The sequence below is a fragment of the Chaetomium strumarium genome, assembly GCF_033439665.1.
Source record: "Chaetomium strumarium strain CBS 333.67 chromosome Unknown B0T15scaffold_4, whole genome shotgun sequence".
Taxonomy (NCBI): domain Eukaryota; kingdom Fungi; phylum Ascomycota; class Sordariomycetes; order Sordariales; family Chaetomiaceae; genus Chaetomium; species Chaetomium strumarium.
Window position 1 is genome coordinate 2,717,827 of NW_026944432.1, and position 19,254 is coordinate 2,737,080.

The following is a 19,254-nucleotide window of genomic DNA, read 5'->3' on the forward strand; positions in this document are numbered from 1 at the left end:
AAGGGACAACGTGCTCCTTCTTCAGTTCCAGCTTCCCGCTCTACTCAACCAACTTCTCGAATGAAACTCTCCCACTTCATCCGCCGCCTCTTCTCTTCCTTTTCCATCTTCAACCCATCCGCATCAAAGACCACGGAGTCCAACCATCGACCAACTCAACCATTCACGTCTTCAGACACAACGTTACCCAAGTCTTCAACAGCAATCACCGTCAAACCGACTACCATCATGTCTGGCACAACTCCTTCCAAGGGCAGTGGCAGCAAGTACGACCAGATCCCGGGTCCCCTCGGGCTGGCGTCTGCTTCGCTGGAGGGCAAGGTGGCTCTCGTCACTGGTGCCGGTACGTACAATGTAATCTCTCTTCGTCAAGTTGTGCTTTTTTCCACTGCAAGCGCCTCATCCTGGAACCAGGATGGATGCAGACGCCACATGCCTGTGCCGGGCGGGTTGGCAGGTTTACCCCAACTCATGTCCGGTTGGCGGCCATAATACCAGCATTGCAACCTGCACCCCTCAAGATAATCTTTCCCTGATTGGTGATGGAGGCTTTTCATGGATCGATAATGCTGCATTTGATGGCATTCTCGGATTTCCTACGAGCTTCTCTGCCGCTTAGCGTGGTATGCTTTCCACCGTGTCGAGAATACCGACTGATGCTTTGGGATGACAGGCCGCGGCATCGGTCGCGAGATGGCGCTCGAACTCGGACGCCGTGGTGCCAAGGTGATTGTGAACTACGCCAACAGCGACTCGTCGGCGCAGGAGGTTGTCGACGAGATCAAGAAAAACGGTTCCGACGCGGCTTCCATCAAGGCCAATGTTGCCAATGTCGACGAGATTGTCCATCTGTTTGAGGACGCCCACAAGGTGTTCGGCAAGCTCGACATCGTGTGCTCCAACAGTGGCGTCGTCTCGTTCGGCCACGTCAAGGATGTTACGCCCGAGGAATTCGACCGCGTCTTTACCATCAACACGCGCGGCCAGTTCTTCGTCGCCCGCGAGGCCTACAAGCACCTCGAAGTTGGTGGCCGTCTGATTCTCATGGGTTCCATCACTGGCCAGGCCAAGGGTGTCCCCAAGCATGCTGTGTACTCGGCTAGCAAGGGCGCCATCGAGACCTTTGTGCGGTGCATGGCTATTGGTATGTCACGATGGTGCGTTTACAAGGAGTTGCAGACTGACATAATGAAGACTTCGGTGACAAGAAGATCACGGTCAATGCCGTTGCTCCTGGCGGTATCAAAACCGATATGTACCAGGCCGTGTGCAGGGAGTACATCCCTAACGGCGACAAGCTCGATGATGAAGGTGTCGACGAGGTAACATCCCCCAGCTTTCGCTTACTTGTGCCGAAGCTGACTTTTCTAGTATGCCGCCGGCTGGTCTCCCCTCCACCGTGTCGGTCTTCCCATCGACATTGCCCGCGTCGTGTGCTTCCTGGCGTCTCAGGACGGCGAGTGGGTCAACGGCAAGGTGATTGGCATCGACGGGGCTGCTTGCATGTGAAATGACATGGACGTCTCTTTCGGAAGGGGTTATGCTTGAGCATTCAAGACATTGTTTACCATTTCCGGTTGCTTTGCTAGGTAGATAGACATCAGTCATGGTCGCAAAGGTGACTGATATGAATTAGAACGGGCTATGGCTGAAATGGGTGGTTTATTGCATTTAACATGCTTGACCGCAGGGCTTCAATCGCGTCAAAATCATAGAGAATCTCATAATAGCTCGAGAGCTTGAGAGCATGCCGTGCAACCTTTGGCTGGGTGACCTAGTAGATGCCTTCTACTACAATATATAACCATGCTCACATTATTTAGGCTCAACACCACCGTTCTCAGCTTCCTCACGTTCTTCAGCGGGTAGCGGTTGACTTTCATACAGTCCTCATAATACGGACCGTCCACACTGTAGAGATATTGTAGAGATACCGATGTTGAGAGCACGTTTAAGTTTACCTTTGATAACTAGGTGCCTTTCCACCAGATGCCAAAGCATCCGCATAATTATGATTAAAGACTAGGACACCTCAGCTAGGAATCGAATAGACCTTACATTAATCTATGGCTCCACCTATCTTCGCCTGGTTGAAGACTGGGCACTTCACTATACAACTACTATAGTATCAGCCGATGCCTTTTGCGTATTGCCAACCATCATCCTATCTGCCCGACTGTCTCCGTGAAACGCGCTGCTCCAGCAGCGTTAGAACATCCCTTGGATCAAGGCCAGCCCAAACACCACCATGCCCATGCCCATCCCCACATCAAGTCCCGGATTGGCCGCTCCGGCGGTCACCACCCCCTTGGAGTTGGATGTCGTCGACGATGCCGCGGGATGAGTGGGATGGTATTCGCCGGTATAGTTCGCTGCTCCTGCTGCTGCTGCTGCCGCCGTCGGCACCGTACTGCCTTTGGCAACACTACTAGGCGCAACACCGGCATGCCTCGTCGCCGCCGTCGCTGGGTAACAGCCCTGTCCTCTGCCGGGACAGATCACGTCCGGCTTGGACACGGGCTGCATTACCGTCGTGGAGTTTGGCGTTTGCTGCTGTGCGCTGAGAGCTGTGGTTGTTGGGTTGGTATGGGACGGGCTGTTGCTGCTGCTGGTTGTTATTGTTGTTGTTGCTGTTGCTGTTGTGACGGGGCAGATGGTGGTGGAGACGGCTACTGTTTCTGTCACCACCAGGATGGCGGAGCTCGAGGAGGCTGGGCACGGGGCGTGCGAGTGGGTGCTGTCGGTTGGGATGGCGCAGGAGGTGATGGTTTTGGTTGTGGTTGTGTAGATTGTGGAGGTTGTGTAGCTGGGTGAGCGGGTGGAGGTGATGGCTGTCTGCGAGGCTGAGGATGTCGTAGTGGTTGTTGTATTTGAGGCTGACGTCGTTGGGGATACTGTCTCGGAGGCGGAGGCGGATGAGGTGCTTCTTGAGGTTGTGGCCGTGTCTGAGAGTGAAGTGGAGGACGACACTTCAGATGAGCTACTACTCTCACGAGAGCTCGCAGTCTCAGTAGAGCCGGTACTCTCCGTGGTGCTGGCAAACTCAGTTGAGCTCACCGACGCGGTGGCTGACGATGAATCCATGGTCTCAGTTATGGTTGAACTTTGAAGCCCCTCGGTTGACGTCGAACTGGGAACCTCGTCGGTTGCAGCGATGCTGCCCGGCTGATCAGTGGTGGAGCTTGGGGATGCCTCGCTCGAGGACGAGGTATTAATGTCGACAGTGCTGCTGGTCAGCGTCACGGTCGGTCCCAACACGTCAGTTGAGCTCAGTGTGCTGAGTGTTGTCGTAGGAGTAACGAATGTTGTCTCTGTCACGCCACCATTGCCCGAGCAAGTGAAGCCGTTCTGGCAGCATCCCGCCTGGCCATCGTCGCCGACAACGCAGTGCTTTTCGGCCGGACAGCCTCCCGTCTGATCAGGACAGCACGAGTAGTCCAGGGGGATACAGCCCGTTCCACACTGCTGCAAGCCGAGCTCTTCGCACGTCTGCGCATCGTAGTTGTCGGTACGGCGGAGGAAGAAAGGGCGCGAAGCCCGGCCTGCTAAGGCAATGGACGGCAGGACGCCCAGGAACAAGAACCCCCGCATGTTTCAGGAGGTTTGGAAAGAATGTGGTTGTCCCGAGGGACTGGCTAAAGAGCGACGGTAATGGTGTCGAAGTGAGTGTCAGTGGTTGGTAAGGGGAAGGGGATAAGGCATGATCAAGTCGGCCGTGTCCATAATCCATTAGTTTTGTACGGCAGCTCATCTGCTCATTACCAAGGAGGCTGCCTAGTGATAGTCCGATGTGAGAATGCAACTCTCTCCTGCAAGTCTATCGGCACACATGCGGCGCAGGCCCGAAATGCAGGGGCCGAAGTTAAAACCTGCGCCTAACAGTCCAATGACCGGGTGATTCCAGCGCCGTCGCCCCCAAGAACCCGGCCGCAGTTCGGCGCGTGGAGATTCCCGTTTCGGAGTATTGGGACTCCGAGTGAGGGAGATCGGCGGGCCAGCGAGTCCAAGAGAGAGGCAGAGGGCTTCCTGCATCCGATGATCCGCCTTAACCGAAGGGCCTCGCACCCGTGGGTCGTTATCTGTACCTCGACGTGGTTATCCGGTAGTAATGCAGCTAAACTTCTGGGTCAAAAAGAGAACTTGGAGGTACAGAGTAAGCACCTATTTGACGGACCACCGACCTTCTGTTGGGTTCACTTCAGGTCTTCAACCCTAACCCGACTCCAGACCCCCGGTTGTTTCAAGGTTGGCAGAGGGGCACATGTGAACGGCAGTCCTCACCTCCTAAGATAGCTACAACCACACAAGATGCCAAACACAGGTGACATGGCTGCGTCTACACAGACGGTGAACGAGCTCAGGGTGATGGTGGTGGGTGACTCCATCTCACATGGACGCGAGGGAGATTGGACCTGGAGATACCGCATCTGGCAATGGTTCAAGCAGCAGCGCATTGCCGTGCGCTTCGTCGGCCCATACAAGGGCACCGTTTCTCCAGAGAAATATCGGCCTCGGCAGCCGCCCCGGCTAATCACGGAGCCCCGCGACCCGCCACCGCCGCTGCGGACCGATGGAGGATACGCTTGTGGTGTCGAGCCGGACTTCCTTGCCAACTCGGACCACTTCGCTGCGAACGGACGCCAAGCCTACCAGGCCAAGGATCTCATCGCTGAGCAGGTCGCCGCCTACCAGCCAGATTTCTGCCTCGTTGAGCTTGGGTTTAACGATCTTGGCTGGCGTATTTGCGGGCCGGCTGAGACGCTTGCGAGTATGAAGCACTTGATCGACCAGGCAAGGTCCGCGAAACCCGACATCAAGTTCGCCGTTGCCAATATTCCGCATCGGACCTGTATACCAGGCCGCGAGGACTTACCCAGGGATACGGATGCCTACAATGACATGCTTGCCCGAACTATTCCATACTGGAGTAGCCCACGGTCGCCCGTTGCTCTTGTACGCTTCTGCGAGAACTATTCATGTAAGTCGATTCATCTGACAGGTCCTATCGTCGACCGAACGCTGACTCCTTTCAGGCGGCGGCACCAATTCTGAGGCCGCCTATGATGGTCTTCACCCTAACGCCCTCGGAGAGTACCAGCTCGCCCAGGCCTTTTCGCGTACCCTAATCTCGGTCTTCAATCTCGGCCATAGCGAGCTCGTGATCCCCAGAAACATTCCCCCTCGCCCCGTGCCGACGCCCGCGAACCTCAGAGCATTCCCCTCCCCGAGTGGCATCGCAATCACATGGGATGCCGTCTACGGCGTCTTCGGCTACGATGTTCAACACCGTTGCGCCGGTTCTACCAACTGGGACTTTACCCATGTAGAATGCAACCGCTTCGATGTGGCGCCGCTGCGGAAGGGCCAGGTGGTGGAGTGTCGGATTCGCACGAGCGGGGGGGATAGCCTCAAGTCACCATGGAGCAGCATCGCTTCAGCGATGGCAGACCCAGCGGCAGCGCCGCCGCCCGTCAACATGGTCACCCACGCCACTTGTGCCGGGTTCTCCATCACGTGGGACCCTCCACCGCCACCGTTTGCTGGCGAGATAGACCGATATGGTCTCATCTACTTCGATGGAGATCAGCCCGGTGCTTTCCCATCCATTGTGGGGGTCAGAGGTAACCAGGCAGAGTTGGATGGTCTGGCGATAGGGGACCGCTATCACATCGCCATGGAGACGTGGACCGCTGTCGGCGGAGGGTTGGCGACTGGTGCACGCGCGGTGAGAGTTGGTAGGGGGATACCCGCTGCGCCCGGTCATGTCAGCGTTCTGGCACTTGACGCGAACACCGTCGAGATCAGGTGGCCTGATATTCCTGATGCCGCCGGGTACGATCTCTGGCTCCAACGCGCGAAATGTACCAGTGATGGCCCAGGGCCGCAGGGCCCTACATTGGGTCCGCCGTTGGACCCTATTCCCTGCGAAGATGCACTCACTGAGTACGGAACACGGTTGCTTAAGGCCACTATTTCCAACATAGACCCTCCGGTCTGGGGTTGGCAATTCGCCATCAGAGCATACAACGGCGACGACTCATCTCCACTGTCTACATGGGTTTCCCCAGCACCGGAGGGCTTATCCTTAGCGAAGGGTGACGCTATACAGGTTGAGATCCGGTATAAATGAGTCTTCGTTAATGAGGTTTCCTTCTGCAGCCCGCTCTGCAGAGGTCGTTATGAGCGAGAGATGAGACGGATCAGAACCGAGGACACTGAAAAGGAAACTCGGGGAGTCGGCATCATCCGGCTCCCTCTCCCTACTATCAAGGCCCGAACACCAACCATCGGTATGAGCGGGACTTATACCTCTAAGGACGGAACACAAGTCATCAGGCCACAACCTTTTCTTCCTCTTCTTCCTTTTTCTGGTCGATCTTTTGGGCCTCTTTCAAATTCTGCTTCAACTTCGAGGTTAGGAGCCTGGCGTTCGCTAGTATAAGACTTTAAGTTGGCTAAGTAATGTTAGGTACGGTAGGTACTTGTGTAGTGCGACACGTGCGTGACTAGGATGCCAGGATACAGAACATGGTCCGCACATGACCCGGATTGACGATCGTGGTAAGGAAGGCATGTCAAGCTAGAAACTGTTACTGTGCTCCCGCAGAAAGAACATGTATTTGAAACCTTGGGCGAAACTATAAAGCAAGCTTTGCTGATGTGACGGCTTAACTAGTTCCTTTGGAATCTTGTAGGTGTCACGGTTGCTCCTGAACGTTGCAGCGCTTGCGGCCCAATCTGTGAAGGAAGGCAAATCGGGGTCCAACCTAATCGCTGGGCCTCGAGTCGATGCTGGTTCGAGCGTCTTCGCAGCGAAATCTTAACCTGGGCGCGGGGGTCCAATCAGGAGCTTTGCGCAGTGGGGTCCCGTTAATGAGCAGCCTGGGCGCCTGCCCGCCCGGATAGCGCCCGGCCAAGAGAGGGACGACCTGCGAGGGCAAGTCGCAATCCGAATCCAAGAATCAACCCCATTTCGTCGTCGAGCTTTGGCATCACATACGCTCGAACCCGCGCGGCTTTACTTTTACCGGGCGACGCTAGCGACAATAGATTTTCTTACGTTTGACGACTCTCCCACTTATAACTGTAGCATTATGGGCATTTGAGAAGAGTTTCCGTACGTTGCCCTTCCCCTCCCCCAAGCTCTCCAGATCTGGACCGTCATCCCGCCGAGGCTCGATCGCCCCGCGTTTGGGGAGGCTAGAATTTCCGGCGACACTGGCATACAAAATCGCATACCTAGCCTGCCATTCCGAGTTGTCATCTTGCACCGTTGTAGGATGCTGCTCAGGCTTTCCATCTAATGATAGATTCACGCTGTATATGGAGTACACTCGGCAATCCCCCGTCTCATCATGTTCCCCACCCCACCTCGAGCCTCGACCTCTCGTCCTTATTATGGAACTTCAAGTTACGAACACTAATGATTTCGGGGCTGCTTAGATGCTTTAGACGTTAAGATACCCGTCCGTTTCTGCGCGCCCATTCCAACTGCATCGTCGTCGAGCCAGTTGCCCTCCGATCTTGCCACTGCCAGTCGGACCGCAACCCATTTTACTGTCCTGGGCCCGCCAACGCGACAATTTCCCTCGCGCCCTTCGGTTGACGTATGCACTCGGGAGGGACGTGTGAATAGCGTCAAGACCACGATACCTCGATCTGTTATTAGTGTTCTCAACCCGGTGCGGTGACATAAGAATTGCCGGACGCCCATCATGTTTTGGAGATTCGGTGGTTACGGCAATGTCTCCACCATCGACAATATCTTAGAGAGGGAGAACTTCCAGCTCGAAGAACTCCTCGATGACGGGGAGTTGGTGCAGGAACTCAAAATCCGCAATCCGAAACTGGTCGAATACCTTCGAGGCCCAGAGGTCCTCGAGAAGCTCCTCAGTTATGTAGTCGCGCCAAAACTCGAGCCCGTTGCGGCGCCAGACGACGACGAAGACGAGGATGCCGACGAGAAAGGCAAGGGAATTGCGCTGCCGTTCACCAGATCGCGGAGCTCCTCGAGCGTGGGTAACACGACCCAAGAGGACAGCGAAAAGAAGCGGAACCGATACGCCTTCATCGCTACCGAAATTCTGTCCTCGGAGACTTGGTCCATGTACGAAGCTCTGATGGATAGCAAGCCACTTCTACGCGACTTCTGGCAATTCTTGAAGCGTGAAACCCCGCTTGACCCTCTTCAAGCAAGCTATTTCACCAAGGTCAACGAATCTTTATTTGACAAGAAAACGGAGGAAATGGTAGACTTGTTGAAGTCCATGGACGGTGCAGTTCCGGATATTCTAAGACACGTTGACTGTCCAATGATCATGGATCTGTTGCTCAAGATCATAAGTCTTGAGCGCACCGAGAGCGGACAGGGCATTGTTGAGGTAATGAAACAAACCATCCGGCTCGAGATGCCAGACTAACAATGAGCTCATACAGTGGCTCTACACACAAGATGTTATGCCGACACTTATCTCATTCCTTGGGCCCGAGCACAATTGGGCGACGCAGACATCTGCAGCCGATTTTATCAAGGCGATCATCACCGTTTCTGCCAACGCGTCACAAAACGAGCAGACGTGTATCGGTCCGAACGAACTCACGCGGCAGCTAGTCTCGAGGCCCTGTATCGATCAGCTCATTCAATACATGCTCGGCGGGGGCAATCCGCTAACCTGTGGCGTCGGAATTGTGATCGAGGTCATCAGGAAAAACAATTCGGACTATGACCCGGAAGGCGTGGATATCAATGCACCCCCGTCAAGTCGTGACCCCATTTACCTCGGGACGCTTCTGCGCCTATTCGCCGAGCGCGTTCCCGATTTCATGAATCTGATCCTCAACGCCCCGGCTCAGAAGCAGCAGCTTTCATCCACCTTTGGTGACCGGATTGAGCCCTTAGGCTTCGACCGCTTCAAGACGTGTGAGCTTATGGCGGAACTCTTGCACTGCAGCAACATGATGCTCCTCAACGAAGCCGGTGCCGAGGACATAATCGCGGTTCGCGATGCTCAACGGCAGCGCTTAAGGGCCGAAAGCCGGCTACTGCCTGTCGGCACTCAGGAGCCGATGCCAACCGAGGACGCCTCTATGCAGGCTTCACGATTCTCGGCTGCGGATGAAGGTCGCAAACTTGAAGTCATGAACATCTCCGCAGATGACGACGGATTCGAGGAGCTGTCACCGACATCGTCTCTGATCGATAAAGTCGAAGCCAACTTTCCCGATGAGGCCCTCGGCTCCCCTAAGTTAAGCGCCGAGACGGAGGGCAATCTAATCGAGCAACAGGCGCCATTTGAGGACATCGATCTGGTAGTAGCGCCACTTTCCCCTAACAAAAAGGTGACTCAAACGACGGAAGGTAGCGATGCCAGCAAGGGCATGGCCTCTGGGGATACCAGCGAGGGGCCTAAAGTCCTGGAGCAGAAGTCTGCCAGTGCTACCCCAGAGCAGACACAGATGGAACCCAAGACCCAACAACTTGGTGATTCCGCCGGTGCTTCTGCTATCCCAGAACAACTGAAGGACAAGACGGACGAGAACTCGAAATCTGTTGACAACAAGCCGTCACCCGCCGAAGATTTACCTGCTCCTTCAACTGACACTCCCGCTTCGTCAGCCCCAGTAGAGAATGCTCCGTTGGTTCCCGAACAGAAGCCCGCAGAACCCACTCCCGCGGATACGCCATCTACCCAAGTTCCCGCTCCCCAAATTCCCGAAACGTTGACAGAACCATCAATAACAAAGACCGAGCTTCCGCAGCCGGAAGGTCCAAACGCAGAACGCGCTGAGCAGACGGTGGACACACCTGCGGCCACCCCCACGGATGAGCCTTCTAACCCCGGGACTGATGCCCCAACCAGCGTGAAACCCGTTGTTGGAGACTATTTGAAGATGCAGTTTGTCGAGCACCGCGTGGTTCCGATCATCTTGAGCTTCTTTTTCAAGTATCCATGGAACAACTTCCTTCACAATGTGGTATACGATATCGTCCAGCAGGTGTTCAACGGCCCAATGGACAGGGGCTACAATCCGACGCTCGCCATCAGCCTCTTCGAAGCCGCCGATATCACCAACCAGATTATCAATGGTCAGCGCGCCAGCGAGAAGTCTCAAGCGGAGAGCAAGACCCGCATGGGCTACATGGGACACCTGACACTCATTGCTGAAGAGGTTGTCAAGTTCACAGAACGCCACCCTCCGGAACTTGTTAGCGAGCTTGTGCTGGAGAAGGTAATGGCACAGGGTTGGGTTGATTACGTTGAGGGCCCTCTCGCCGAGACGCGTGAGCGCGACAATGCCATTCTCGGTGGTGTCCGGCCAGAGGTTGCTATGAGCAACCGCGCCAATGCCCAGAGTCTCATGGCATCCGGGTTCGCTGGCCTAAGCTCGATTGGTCTCGGTGCTGTTACATCCAGCGCCCTCGCAGAAGCTGGGTTGAATGGAGGCTCGGATGTGGCTGAAGGCTCCGGCGCCGGAGGAGCGGGGCCATTCGCTATCAGCGCCGGGACTCTTATGAGCGGATTCGGCAGCTCTAGTGATGAGGACGAAGACGAGGAACAGGATACCGAAGAGGATGTCAACAACGAGGTTAGTGTTTCTGATTCCCGCGACAACGATTGGATTTGCCTTCCCCCTTTCGACACATGATTATGCTCGGAGCGGCATCTCTCCCGGATCGTGCGGCTCCACGAGTTTCCCGTTTAGACAGCGGAGATGAAGCGCAACTGGCACCAAAATCGGATGCGGTTCGGTTGAGGCTTCACAGCTGTCGCTTCTACTAAACGCCCTGGTTTATTTCGCTCAGCGAGTAACTACTAGTAGCTCAGACTTCTCAACGAGTCATCAGCTCTTCAGTTACTTTACCTTGCCAGGTGCAAGTGCGTTGGGAAGTGGTCAATGTGCCCCTCGTTACTTTCCCTCTTTTCTCGTCCGGTGTCCAGCAAGTCAGCTACGCCTTCCTTAGGGGGAGGCATGTTAACTTTGCATGGAAGTTCAGCCTCGATCTTCGGGCCGCTCCTTCTCTCGCTGGGAGCCGCTTCAGCTATCTCCTTGCCGTCTAGTGCCGCCAGTCCCCCTTCTGCTTTGCTTGTTCTTGGCTCTTGCTGGTCTTCGCATGCTTGTTCTACGCCCCCGCCGCTGACCTGTTCATATAGTTCCGAGCCTACACCGACCCCCTCAATGCCAACGCCAACTCGATGAATCCGCCATCAATCCCGCCACCACCGCCACCTCCACCGCCCCTCAACATCCCGCCATCCCGAGCCCGCCTCCAGCTAGCGGCTCGGCTAGCCATGAATAAACGCAACGCCGCTGCCGCTGCCGCCGCCGCCAACGGGGGCGAGGAAGGCAACTCTTCTACGATGGCAGACGACACAGCCGGAGCTTCCGCCTTCGCAAACCCGAGTACGACATCTAGCGAGCGCGTCCGTAACCCTTTCGCTGACTATGATGACGACGAAGACAACTCCGGTAGCGGAAGCGACGACGGCGAAAATGTAGAAGGGGACGACCTAGGCATGACCACAGGCTCGTCAGGCTGGAACCGCGGCTCATGGTGGCGTGGCATGGTCCGCAGCGCCAGGGACCGGGGCCATAGGAGGACGATATCTGATGATATGGAACAGGAGTTGGGGGTAGAACGGTTTGGGGATGGACGGGACGATGACAGCAGTGATGAGGAAGGCGGGCGACGGATTCGTGACGATGATATCGACGACGAAGAGTTTGGGGACTTTGCCATGCCCGAAGTAGAGGAGAGAGTTGGCGGCGGCGGCGGCCTAGTCTCGGGTATTGACCCCGACAGGGAGTCAGTACTCGTCAAGCCCATGCCGCTGCACCCTACGATGACTACGCTGAAGAGCACTGTCAGCCCGTTCAGCAGCTTGTGGCCGTTCTCGCGAGAGAAGCGGGAGGATGATGCCGGTCAGACTGAGGGTGCTGCATCCTCGGCCCCGGGTATCACGGAAGAGCCGGTTGAGCTCGCACCGGAGGAAGTAACTATACTCGGCGAGGACGGGAAGAAGATTGACAGGGCGGTGGAGGCCACGCGGCGGACGAGCATCGAGGACCCGGACGAGGACGAAGTCGATATCGGGGAGGAGATCATCGTCCAGCGGGCTGCGGGGGCGCGCTAGGGGCGCGCCCGTGTAGTGGCGTGGGGCACGAAGGGATGATAGAGTTGTAAGGTATTACGAGGTACAGCTGAGATGACATGAGGGATAAGGTCCGAGGGGCATAGGGACGAGGTAGGAGAGATATCGTGCGGTCGATGGATTGTGTATCCGTACTTGTAAACTACCTCCCCAGTTTAGCTATATCATGATGTTGATGTCTGTTGTCTTTCGGCATGCTATCTTCCCAATGCCTTCAGCTGCGTCCTGGTGTCTGGTTTGGCCCAAGCTCTTTCTATGGCCGAAGCGAAGGTATAACTATTGTGAAGCGTGACAGGGGTGGACAGCGGTCCTATCAAAATCGGGTCAAAATCTAGCCGCAGTGGCGCATCCCGTTCGCAAGTTGCAACCGCTACGATCGCATTGTCAATCTCGGGTTTATCTTAATACATGTGAAACGGCCGATAGCTCGGTATGTCTGCCTGCCGCGGCACCCGACCGCAATCCCGTCAATATGTTTTCCCGCCCGCTTCATGCCATCTGGCTCTTTCTCTACGTCTTTGTATATTTAAAGGTCAGTTCCGCCATCTTTCGCACGCCGTTCCATCCGGCCCGGACATATCCACTCGGCGAACCCAGACCCCATTGCCTGCCCAGGTTCGCACTGTCGGCGTCAGAGGAAGCTGAACTCCCCATCTGGCAGATACGTCACTACTATCGCCCGCCCGCGAAGCTGCGAACCTAAGTCGCAAACCTACGTGTCTGTACCGGTAGTAGCGCCCTTACCGGGAAGCGAGAGATGTCGAGCGATGCCCCAGGACAACCCCATGGCCACGCGCCCGGGCAAGGCGACGGCGACAAGGAAACCGTCTTGAGGCGGCAGGTCCCGCCGTTCCTATCCAAGCTCATGTATGCGAGTTACATGTACAGCATCAAAGGGGCGCTGGTCCCGCTCTGGTGGTTGCGTGACTTGGGCGAGCGCCGCAACCCACCCGCGGGGCGCCCCGACATCGTCAAGACGTACGAATGCCGGCCGAGCCTACCTGTCCGGTAAGTGTGTCTCGAACCCCTGCACCCAGTGCGCAAGGTCTCCAAACTAACCCAGCTGCAGTATCTTCTTCCCTTCGTCCTACGATCAGACCTCACCCACTCCGCTCCCGACGCTCTTCACCATCCACGGCGGCGGATTCTGCGTCGGCCACATCCGCGACGACGATGAGTGGAACCGTACCTTCGCCGACAAGCACAACATCCTCGTCATCGCGCTCAACTACCGCAAAGCGCCCGCCCACCCCTTCCCCACCGCGCCGCACGACATCGAAGCCCTCCTTCTCGCCGCCCTCGCCGACGAGTCCCTCCCGATCGACCGCCACCACCACCACAACAGCAACAACGATAACCACCAAAGCCCTGTCCCGTGCACCGCAATCCTAGGCTTCTCAGCAGGCGGCAACCTCGCCCTCTCGGCCGTCCAGCTACCCAGCATCCGCTCGCACGCTCTGTGCCCCTCGGCGGCGATCAGCGTCTACGGCGCGCTCGACCTGAGCGTGCCGCCGCACGAGAAGGTGCGCAACCGCCCCTGGAAGCCCGACCTGCCGCCGCCGCGCGGGGACGCCAAGGACGCGCTCCTCGGCCTCGCCCCCGCCTTCGACTGGGCCTACATCCCCGAGGGCCAGGACCTGCGCGATCCGCTGCTGAGCCCGCACTACGCGAGCCCGCAGGACCTGCCCGGTTATGTGTGTCTGATCGCGGCCGAGCTGGATATGCTTGCGCACGATTCCTGGCGGTTAGCATGCAGGCTCTCTCGGGAGCGACGAGGTGGTGGTGGTGGTGGTGGTGGAAAGTGGGGAGGGAGGAGGGAAGTGCCCGATCGGAGGAGTGACGTGCCCGAGGAGAGGGTTTGTGGGAGCGTGGATGGGCGGGCGGCGGCCGGGAAGGGGGAGTTAGTTGGGATAGGGAGCGGGGAGGGAAGGGAAAAAGATGAGAGGTTTGCATTTGAGGAGAACTTCCCTGGCGGCGGCGGCGTTAAGTGGTTGCTTGTTCCCGATGTGGTGCACGGGTTCGACAATCCGCATTTGAGGGCGCTGGTTGGCGGGAAGGAGGCGACTGAGGATGCGGTGCTCAAGACGGAGGCGTATACCGCGGAGCTGGCGAGGTGGTTGAAAGAGGTCGTGTGGAAGGTATGAAGGTGTGAAGGATAGCGTGGTCAACATCCTTTGTTGCAGCCCTGCGGTCTTGGTAAATGTGAGTGGAAGAGGCTTGCTTGATAACGTTAAGTGGTTACGGAGCTTCGAGGAAACATCCCACTTTCCAACAGAGCCTGATCCCGTTCTGGACGCCACGTATAGCGGCAAAGGAAAGCAAATCTCTAGAACGACGCGATGGCTTGTCGTTCGACATTCCTGTCGCTGCCAGGTGATATTCTGGACGCCAGGAGCTGCTGACTTATGGGATCCACCTCTTTCCTCGTCAAGCAACAATCAACCAATCCCCTTGTGGTGTAGTTGGCTATCACGTTCGGCTGTAAATGTTGTTTATTGATACCGAAAGGTCACCGGCTCGATTCCGGTCGAGGGGACATTCTTTTTGACGTTTTTTTGAATTTCTCCATTCACGCAACAGATGAGCTTGACAACCTGGTTTGGGAAATACCGCTGGCTCCCCACTCTTCAACCACCTACTGTGTATGTAGCATTGCGCTATTGTCCACCCCGTTTCGTCGCACTCGGAGCGTCCGCAAGGGGGATTATGGAGGTTCGACTTCGTCTGATAACCACATTCCATGCTCCGTCAAAAATATTGAAGGGATCAAATAGCATTATATACTAAGGGGTATCTATTCTATCATGTATCAAACTTCCCGCTTCTCATTCGCGCCGTAGTGAACAGAGGGCCGCGACCACTTGGAACCAGCCCTGATCCTCTTCCCGTACGTAAAGAACACAAAGGGCACGGGTATCAACAGCGTAGCAAATCCTGCTGGAATGGACGACCCGGGCCCAACACCGAGATTGTGGTACAAAGGGCCCACGACCAGTGGGAAGGCGCACGCAAAGCACGACCTCAGGAAAGTGTTGGCGGCGACGGCCGAGGCGGCATACTTGGTGAAGGTGTCAACCAGGTAATTGAGCGCCGCCTGGAAGATGGTGAAGAAACCAGTGCCTAGCATGACGAGCCCAATGCATGGGACAATCCAGTGGATCTGCGGATTCGCCGTCCAGCCTGTCAGGAACTGTCCGCCTGCAAAGAGAACAGCGCCGAGCATCATGGGCGGCAATCGTCGCTCCGGCACAGCTCGGTTCCCCGCAGCATGGTACGCCTTGTTGTAGAGTAGCTGGTTATACACGTTCAAGCCGCATCCCAGGACGGCGCCGATGAAGATGCACAAGAAGGGCAGCGTTGCCACAAGCTGCGACCAGCCCCGGATCTCGCTGAAGATGATGGGGATCGAGCCGAGCTGCATGTACAGGATCCCGTAGCAGAAGCTCGCATAGAGCGCCACAAGGAAGCAGATCGGGGTGCAGAGCAGCTGGACGGGACGCACCAGGAACTTGCGGGCCAGCTCGACAATGCTGACATCCCATTCCTCGAACTTGGCATGGAGCGCCCAGTTTCCGCTCTCGACGCGTAGCCGGCGGGCCTTGTAGACGAGCAGTTTCGGGGGGTAGGACTCGTCGATGAAGACCACTGCCAGGAGGAGGATAAACATCTGAAGAATGCCCGCAAGGTACTCCGTCCAGCGCCAGCCAAGGTCCGGCTGGATGACCAGAGCAGCAGAGACAATCGGACCTTTTTTTTTTTTTTTTCGCTCGGTCAGCCCGGGCATCGCATCCTCCTAAGCATCATCATCATCGAAGAGAGAAAAGACATACCTAACGCCGGCCCCGCCACAACAGCCATGGCATAGCCGGCCATCGCAATGCCCCTCTGGGCCGGGCCGAACAAATCCCCCAGCACGCCGCCGGTGTTCGTGACGGGCGCACTGGCGAAGAAGGCGCCCCAGAATCGCGTCAGCATGAGCGTCTGGAAGTCCTTGGCCGTCGCGCTCGCGAAGCTGAAGCACCCGGCCACGAACATGGGCGGCAGCACGGCCAGCCGCCGCCCGTACACCTCGCTCAGCGGCGCCCACAGCAGCGGGCCGACGCCGAAGCCGACCAGGAACAGCGAGGTGCCCAGCACGGCCACCTGCGAGCCGACGTGGAACTCGCGCGCGATCTGCGCCGTGCCCGCGCTGTAGCACGACGACGCCCACGTCGCCGTCATGGTGACCGTGCCGTACAGCAGGGTGGTGACGATTTTCTTCTTCAGCGGCCAGTTCATCGGCTTGTACGGATCCGCGAGCCCGTCGAAGTCCACGAGGAAGTCGGGCCCCGTCGGGACGTGGGAGAGCGGGTGCGTGAACTGCGGGAGGCCCGTTTGCGGGCGGGAGCGGATGCGCGAGAGGAGGGTCGTGGTGCGCCGCAGGCCGCCTCCGCTACCGGCCGTCCCTGGGCGTTGGCGGGGCCCCGTGGCCGTGGTGGCTGTCGTAGTACTGCTGCCGGTGCGGGAGCGCGAGCGCCGGATGTCGAGACGTGTGGGGCGGTAGCCGTCATAGTCTTCCTCGTCCTCGTCGTCGTCGTCGTCGTCGTCTTCGGTGTCGGAAGTGATGAGGTCGCCATCGTCCGGGAGTGTGGTGTTGGTGGTCGTCGTCCTAGGGTTGTCGGTCTCGTGGGTGGAGGTCGATCGTTCATGGGATGAACCACCGTCGGATCGCTGTGCGCCGGAAGGTCGGTGCAACTCGGATTCGGGCTTGAGATCCGCCATCTTGCAAACCAGTCATTGCCAATGGACCTTACTATTTTCGCGCGCTGAGAATATGCGGACGACTTTATATATTTTTGATTCAAGCGGGCATTGAAAAACTTGGTCGGTGTACAACCCTTACCGCCGAGGCCGTTACCTTGCGACGTCATGACTTCGATCGCCAGGGTCTGGTGGGCCGAGGCCGGCCACATCCGCACACGATAGGGTGAGTTATACCGCTCCTTCCTCACGGTTACCGTGTTCAGTAGGCGCAGAGACGAGCGCTATCAAAAGTCAATTCTCATAATAATAACCGCTGTTTTTCTTTTCTTCTTTCCTCCTCCACTGCAGGAATAGTCTCGCATCCATCGGAGATATCGTGGCTTCGGGTGTTCCGACTGCCGAGGGCGATGGTCGGTTGTTGTGGGGCCGAGCCAAGAATCGGGCCGTTGTCGCCAAGCCCGGGGCAATGTCTATGGCAGACCCTTTTTATTTCCGGTTGACCCCGCCATCCTATCCGGTGCCCCTCTATCAAGCCCACGATGAAGGAATCTGACCAAAGCCGCTTCGACGCGCTTGTTGAGTGGTCTCGGCGACACAGCGGATCGTTGCATCCTTCGCTGGAAATCTACCATGACGATGTGACAAAATTCTCTCTTCGGGTAAAACCCTCTGTCGGCGGCGGACTCACCGCACCCCACAAGGCAGTCACCTGCCCCGTCTCAACCACACTCTCATACCTGAACGCCCTGGTTGATGGTCCTCTCAATGTCGCATCACCCTTGAAGCAGCAAGATGCCGCTTTTCCTGAGCGGTTCATGCAGTCGTGCCCTCCCCATGTCATTGGCCGTTTCTTCCTGATCAAGGAATACCTCAAGGGCAAGGACTCTTTCTGGTGGCCATACATTGCCACGCTGCCCCAGCCCGAGCATGTCAAGGACTGGGCGCTGCCGGCATTCTGGCCGGAAGCCGACATTGCAAATCTCGAGGGCACAAACGCCCGCGTGGCCATCGAGGAGATCCAAGAAAACGTGTCGCAGGAGTTCAGGCACGCAAGGAGGGCTCTAAAGCATGGCGATTACCGGGGCTGGCAGGACTACCACCAGATTCTGTACAAATGGGCTTTCTGCATCTTTACCAGCCGCAGCTTCAGGCCGTCTCTTGTCCTTTCCGAGTCTGCCAAGCAGCATGTGTCAGGCCTCTTGCCGGAGGGCAGCCAGCTGGACGACTTCTCCATCCTCCAGCCGGTGTTCGACATCGCGAACCACTCCATGACGGCCCGGTACACATGGGACGTCACCTCGGATCCCAGCTGCTGCCAGCTCATCTGTGGGGACTCGTACAAGCCGGGAGACCAGGTGTACAACAACTACGGCCTAAAGACCAACAGCGAGCTGCTCCTGGGATACGGCTTCATCCTCCCGGAGACCGAAGAGCTGCACAACGACTACGTCCACGTCAGGAAGCGCCAGCAGCACCAGGACGGCGGTGATGGTGGTGGTGACGCGCCGAAACCGCAAGACTTCCTGATCTCCCTCCGCCCCATCAACCACCCCAGCTCGCTGGTAGGGAGATCCCGCCCCTCCTCCTCCTCCTCCTTCCCAAGCCGTCTGTCCACCCTGCCCGGCTTCGCGCACTTCGAGCCCGCACTCGTCGATGACCTCACCTCGGCTCTCGCGACGCCCGAGGAAACTCGGTTGCTACAGCGATGGAATGATAAGGCATTATTATCATCATCCACAACCGACCCCGCCGACTCGGCAGCCGCGCCACCGCCGCCGCCTGAACTGGCCGGGTTGGTTGGGCGTGTCAAGGGCATGCTGGCCGGGAAACTGCAGTATGACTACCAGCGGCTGGTGGTTGCAGTGCAAGAGGAAGGGGAAGAGGAAGAAAGTGATGAGGAAGTGGAACGGGAAGCGCGTCCGCCCGCGGCGTCTCGGAATCAGATGCTTGCGTTCGAGTACCGCGGGCGGTGCAAGAATGTGCTGTTGGCTGCGATGCGGGATCTGAACGTCGCGCCCTTTGTTCTTGGTGAGGAGTAGTAGTTTATCAATGGAGAGAATCTTTGGAGAGGTCTGAATGGACGACGGTCCGTTTCAAGAGCACTGAGTGTGCCATGTGCCATGCAAGTCTGGACCTGTGATTGTGGAGAGAGATTGTTGGGCCTGTACCTTCAGATGAGGGCACAGCGCTTACGTTCCAACACGCATGAAGTAGTCGAGTGAGAATGCATGATCCTAGTCAAGGAAGCGTCAGTCATACAGGATGGTCAGACAGCTATGACTTGTCCGCTAATAGTCGCACAAACATCATCATATCATCCTGCTAGTTCACCTCTGGGATGACGATCTGGACGCATGGG

The 19,254-nt window shown here is 57.1% G+C and overlaps 7 protein-coding genes and 1 non-coding gene across 8 annotated transcripts; 6 read left to right on the forward strand and 2 right to left on the reverse strand.

The window, feature by feature from the left end:
* Positions 1–228: 228 nt before the first annotated feature.
* Positions 229–1,509, forward strand: B0T15DRAFT_485396 (tetrahydroxynaphthalene reductase; the record flags this gene model as incomplete). Its single annotated transcript, XM_062866288.1, has 4 exons — positions 229–343; positions 674–1,144; positions 1,195–1,322; positions 1,372–1,509. The coding sequence occupies 4 exons, from the start codon at positions 229–231 to the stop codon at positions 1,507–1,509; spliced, it is 852 nt and encodes a 283-aa protein (XP_062721653.1).
* Positions 1,510–2,117: 608 nt separating this feature from the next.
* On the reverse strand, positions 2,118–3,683 carry B0T15DRAFT_213295 (uncharacterized protein). Its single transcript, XM_062862698.1, has one exon. The coding sequence runs from the start codon at positions 3,589–3,591 to the stop codon at positions 2,209–2,211; it is 1,383 nt and encodes a 460-aa protein (XP_062721654.1). The 5' UTR covers positions 3,592–3,683; the 3' UTR covers positions 2,118–2,208.
* A 643-nt stretch (positions 3,684–4,326) lies between these two features.
* B0T15DRAFT_511747 (carbohydrate esterase family 3 protein) lies at positions 4,327–6,130 on the forward strand (the record flags this gene model as incomplete). Its single annotated transcript, XM_062867930.1, has 2 exons — positions 4,327–4,978; positions 5,034–6,130. The coding sequence occupies 2 exons, from the start codon at positions 4,327–4,329 to the stop codon at positions 6,128–6,130; spliced, it is 1,749 nt and encodes a 582-aa protein (XP_062721655.1).
* A 4,177-nt stretch (positions 6,131–10,307) lies between these two features.
* On the forward strand, positions 10,308–12,505 carry B0T15DRAFT_533714 (uncharacterized protein). Its single transcript, XM_062869379.1, has 2 exons — positions 10,308–10,587; positions 11,154–12,505. Exons 1-2 carry the CDS (start codon positions 10,330–10,332, stop codon positions 12,132–12,134), a joined length of 1,239 nt encoding a protein of 412 aa, XP_062721656.1. The 5' UTR covers positions 10,308–10,329; the 3' UTR covers positions 12,135–12,505.
* A 291-nt stretch (positions 12,506–12,796) lies between these two features.
* On the forward strand, positions 12,797–14,514 carry B0T15DRAFT_213382 (Alpha/Beta hydrolase protein). The gene is made up of 2 exons (XM_062862699.1): positions 12,797–13,160; positions 13,222–14,514. The coding sequence occupies exons 1-2, from the start codon at positions 12,910–12,912 to the stop codon at positions 14,294–14,296; spliced, it is 1,326 nt and encodes a 441-aa protein (XP_062721657.1). The 5' UTR covers positions 12,797–12,909; the 3' UTR covers positions 14,297–14,514.
* Positions 14,515–14,599: 85 nt separating this feature from the next.
* On the forward strand, positions 14,600–14,688 carry B0T15DRAFT_t123. Its single transcript has one exon. It is a non-coding gene; the product is annotated as a tRNA-Tyr (tRNA).
* A 202-nt stretch (positions 14,689–14,890) lies between these two features.
* B0T15DRAFT_416826 (major facilitator superfamily domain-containing protein) lies at positions 14,891–17,236 on the reverse strand. Its single transcript, XM_062865478.1, has 2 exons — positions 15,983–17,236; positions 14,891–15,899 (listed from the first exon to the last, which is right to left on the reverse strand). Exons 1-2 carry the CDS (start codon positions 16,911–16,913, stop codon positions 14,962–14,964), a joined length of 1,869 nt encoding a protein of 622 aa, XP_062721658.1. The 5' UTR covers positions 16,914–17,236; the 3' UTR covers positions 14,891–14,961.
* Positions 17,237–17,387: 151 nt separating this feature from the next.
* B0T15DRAFT_533719 (uncharacterized protein) lies at positions 17,388–19,221 on the forward strand. The gene has a single exon (XM_062869380.1). The coding sequence runs from the start codon at positions 17,435–17,437 to the stop codon at positions 18,932–18,934; it is 1,500 nt and encodes a 499-aa protein (XP_062721659.1). The 5' UTR covers positions 17,388–17,434; the 3' UTR covers positions 18,935–19,221.
* Positions 19,222–19,254: the final 33 nt, after the last annotated feature.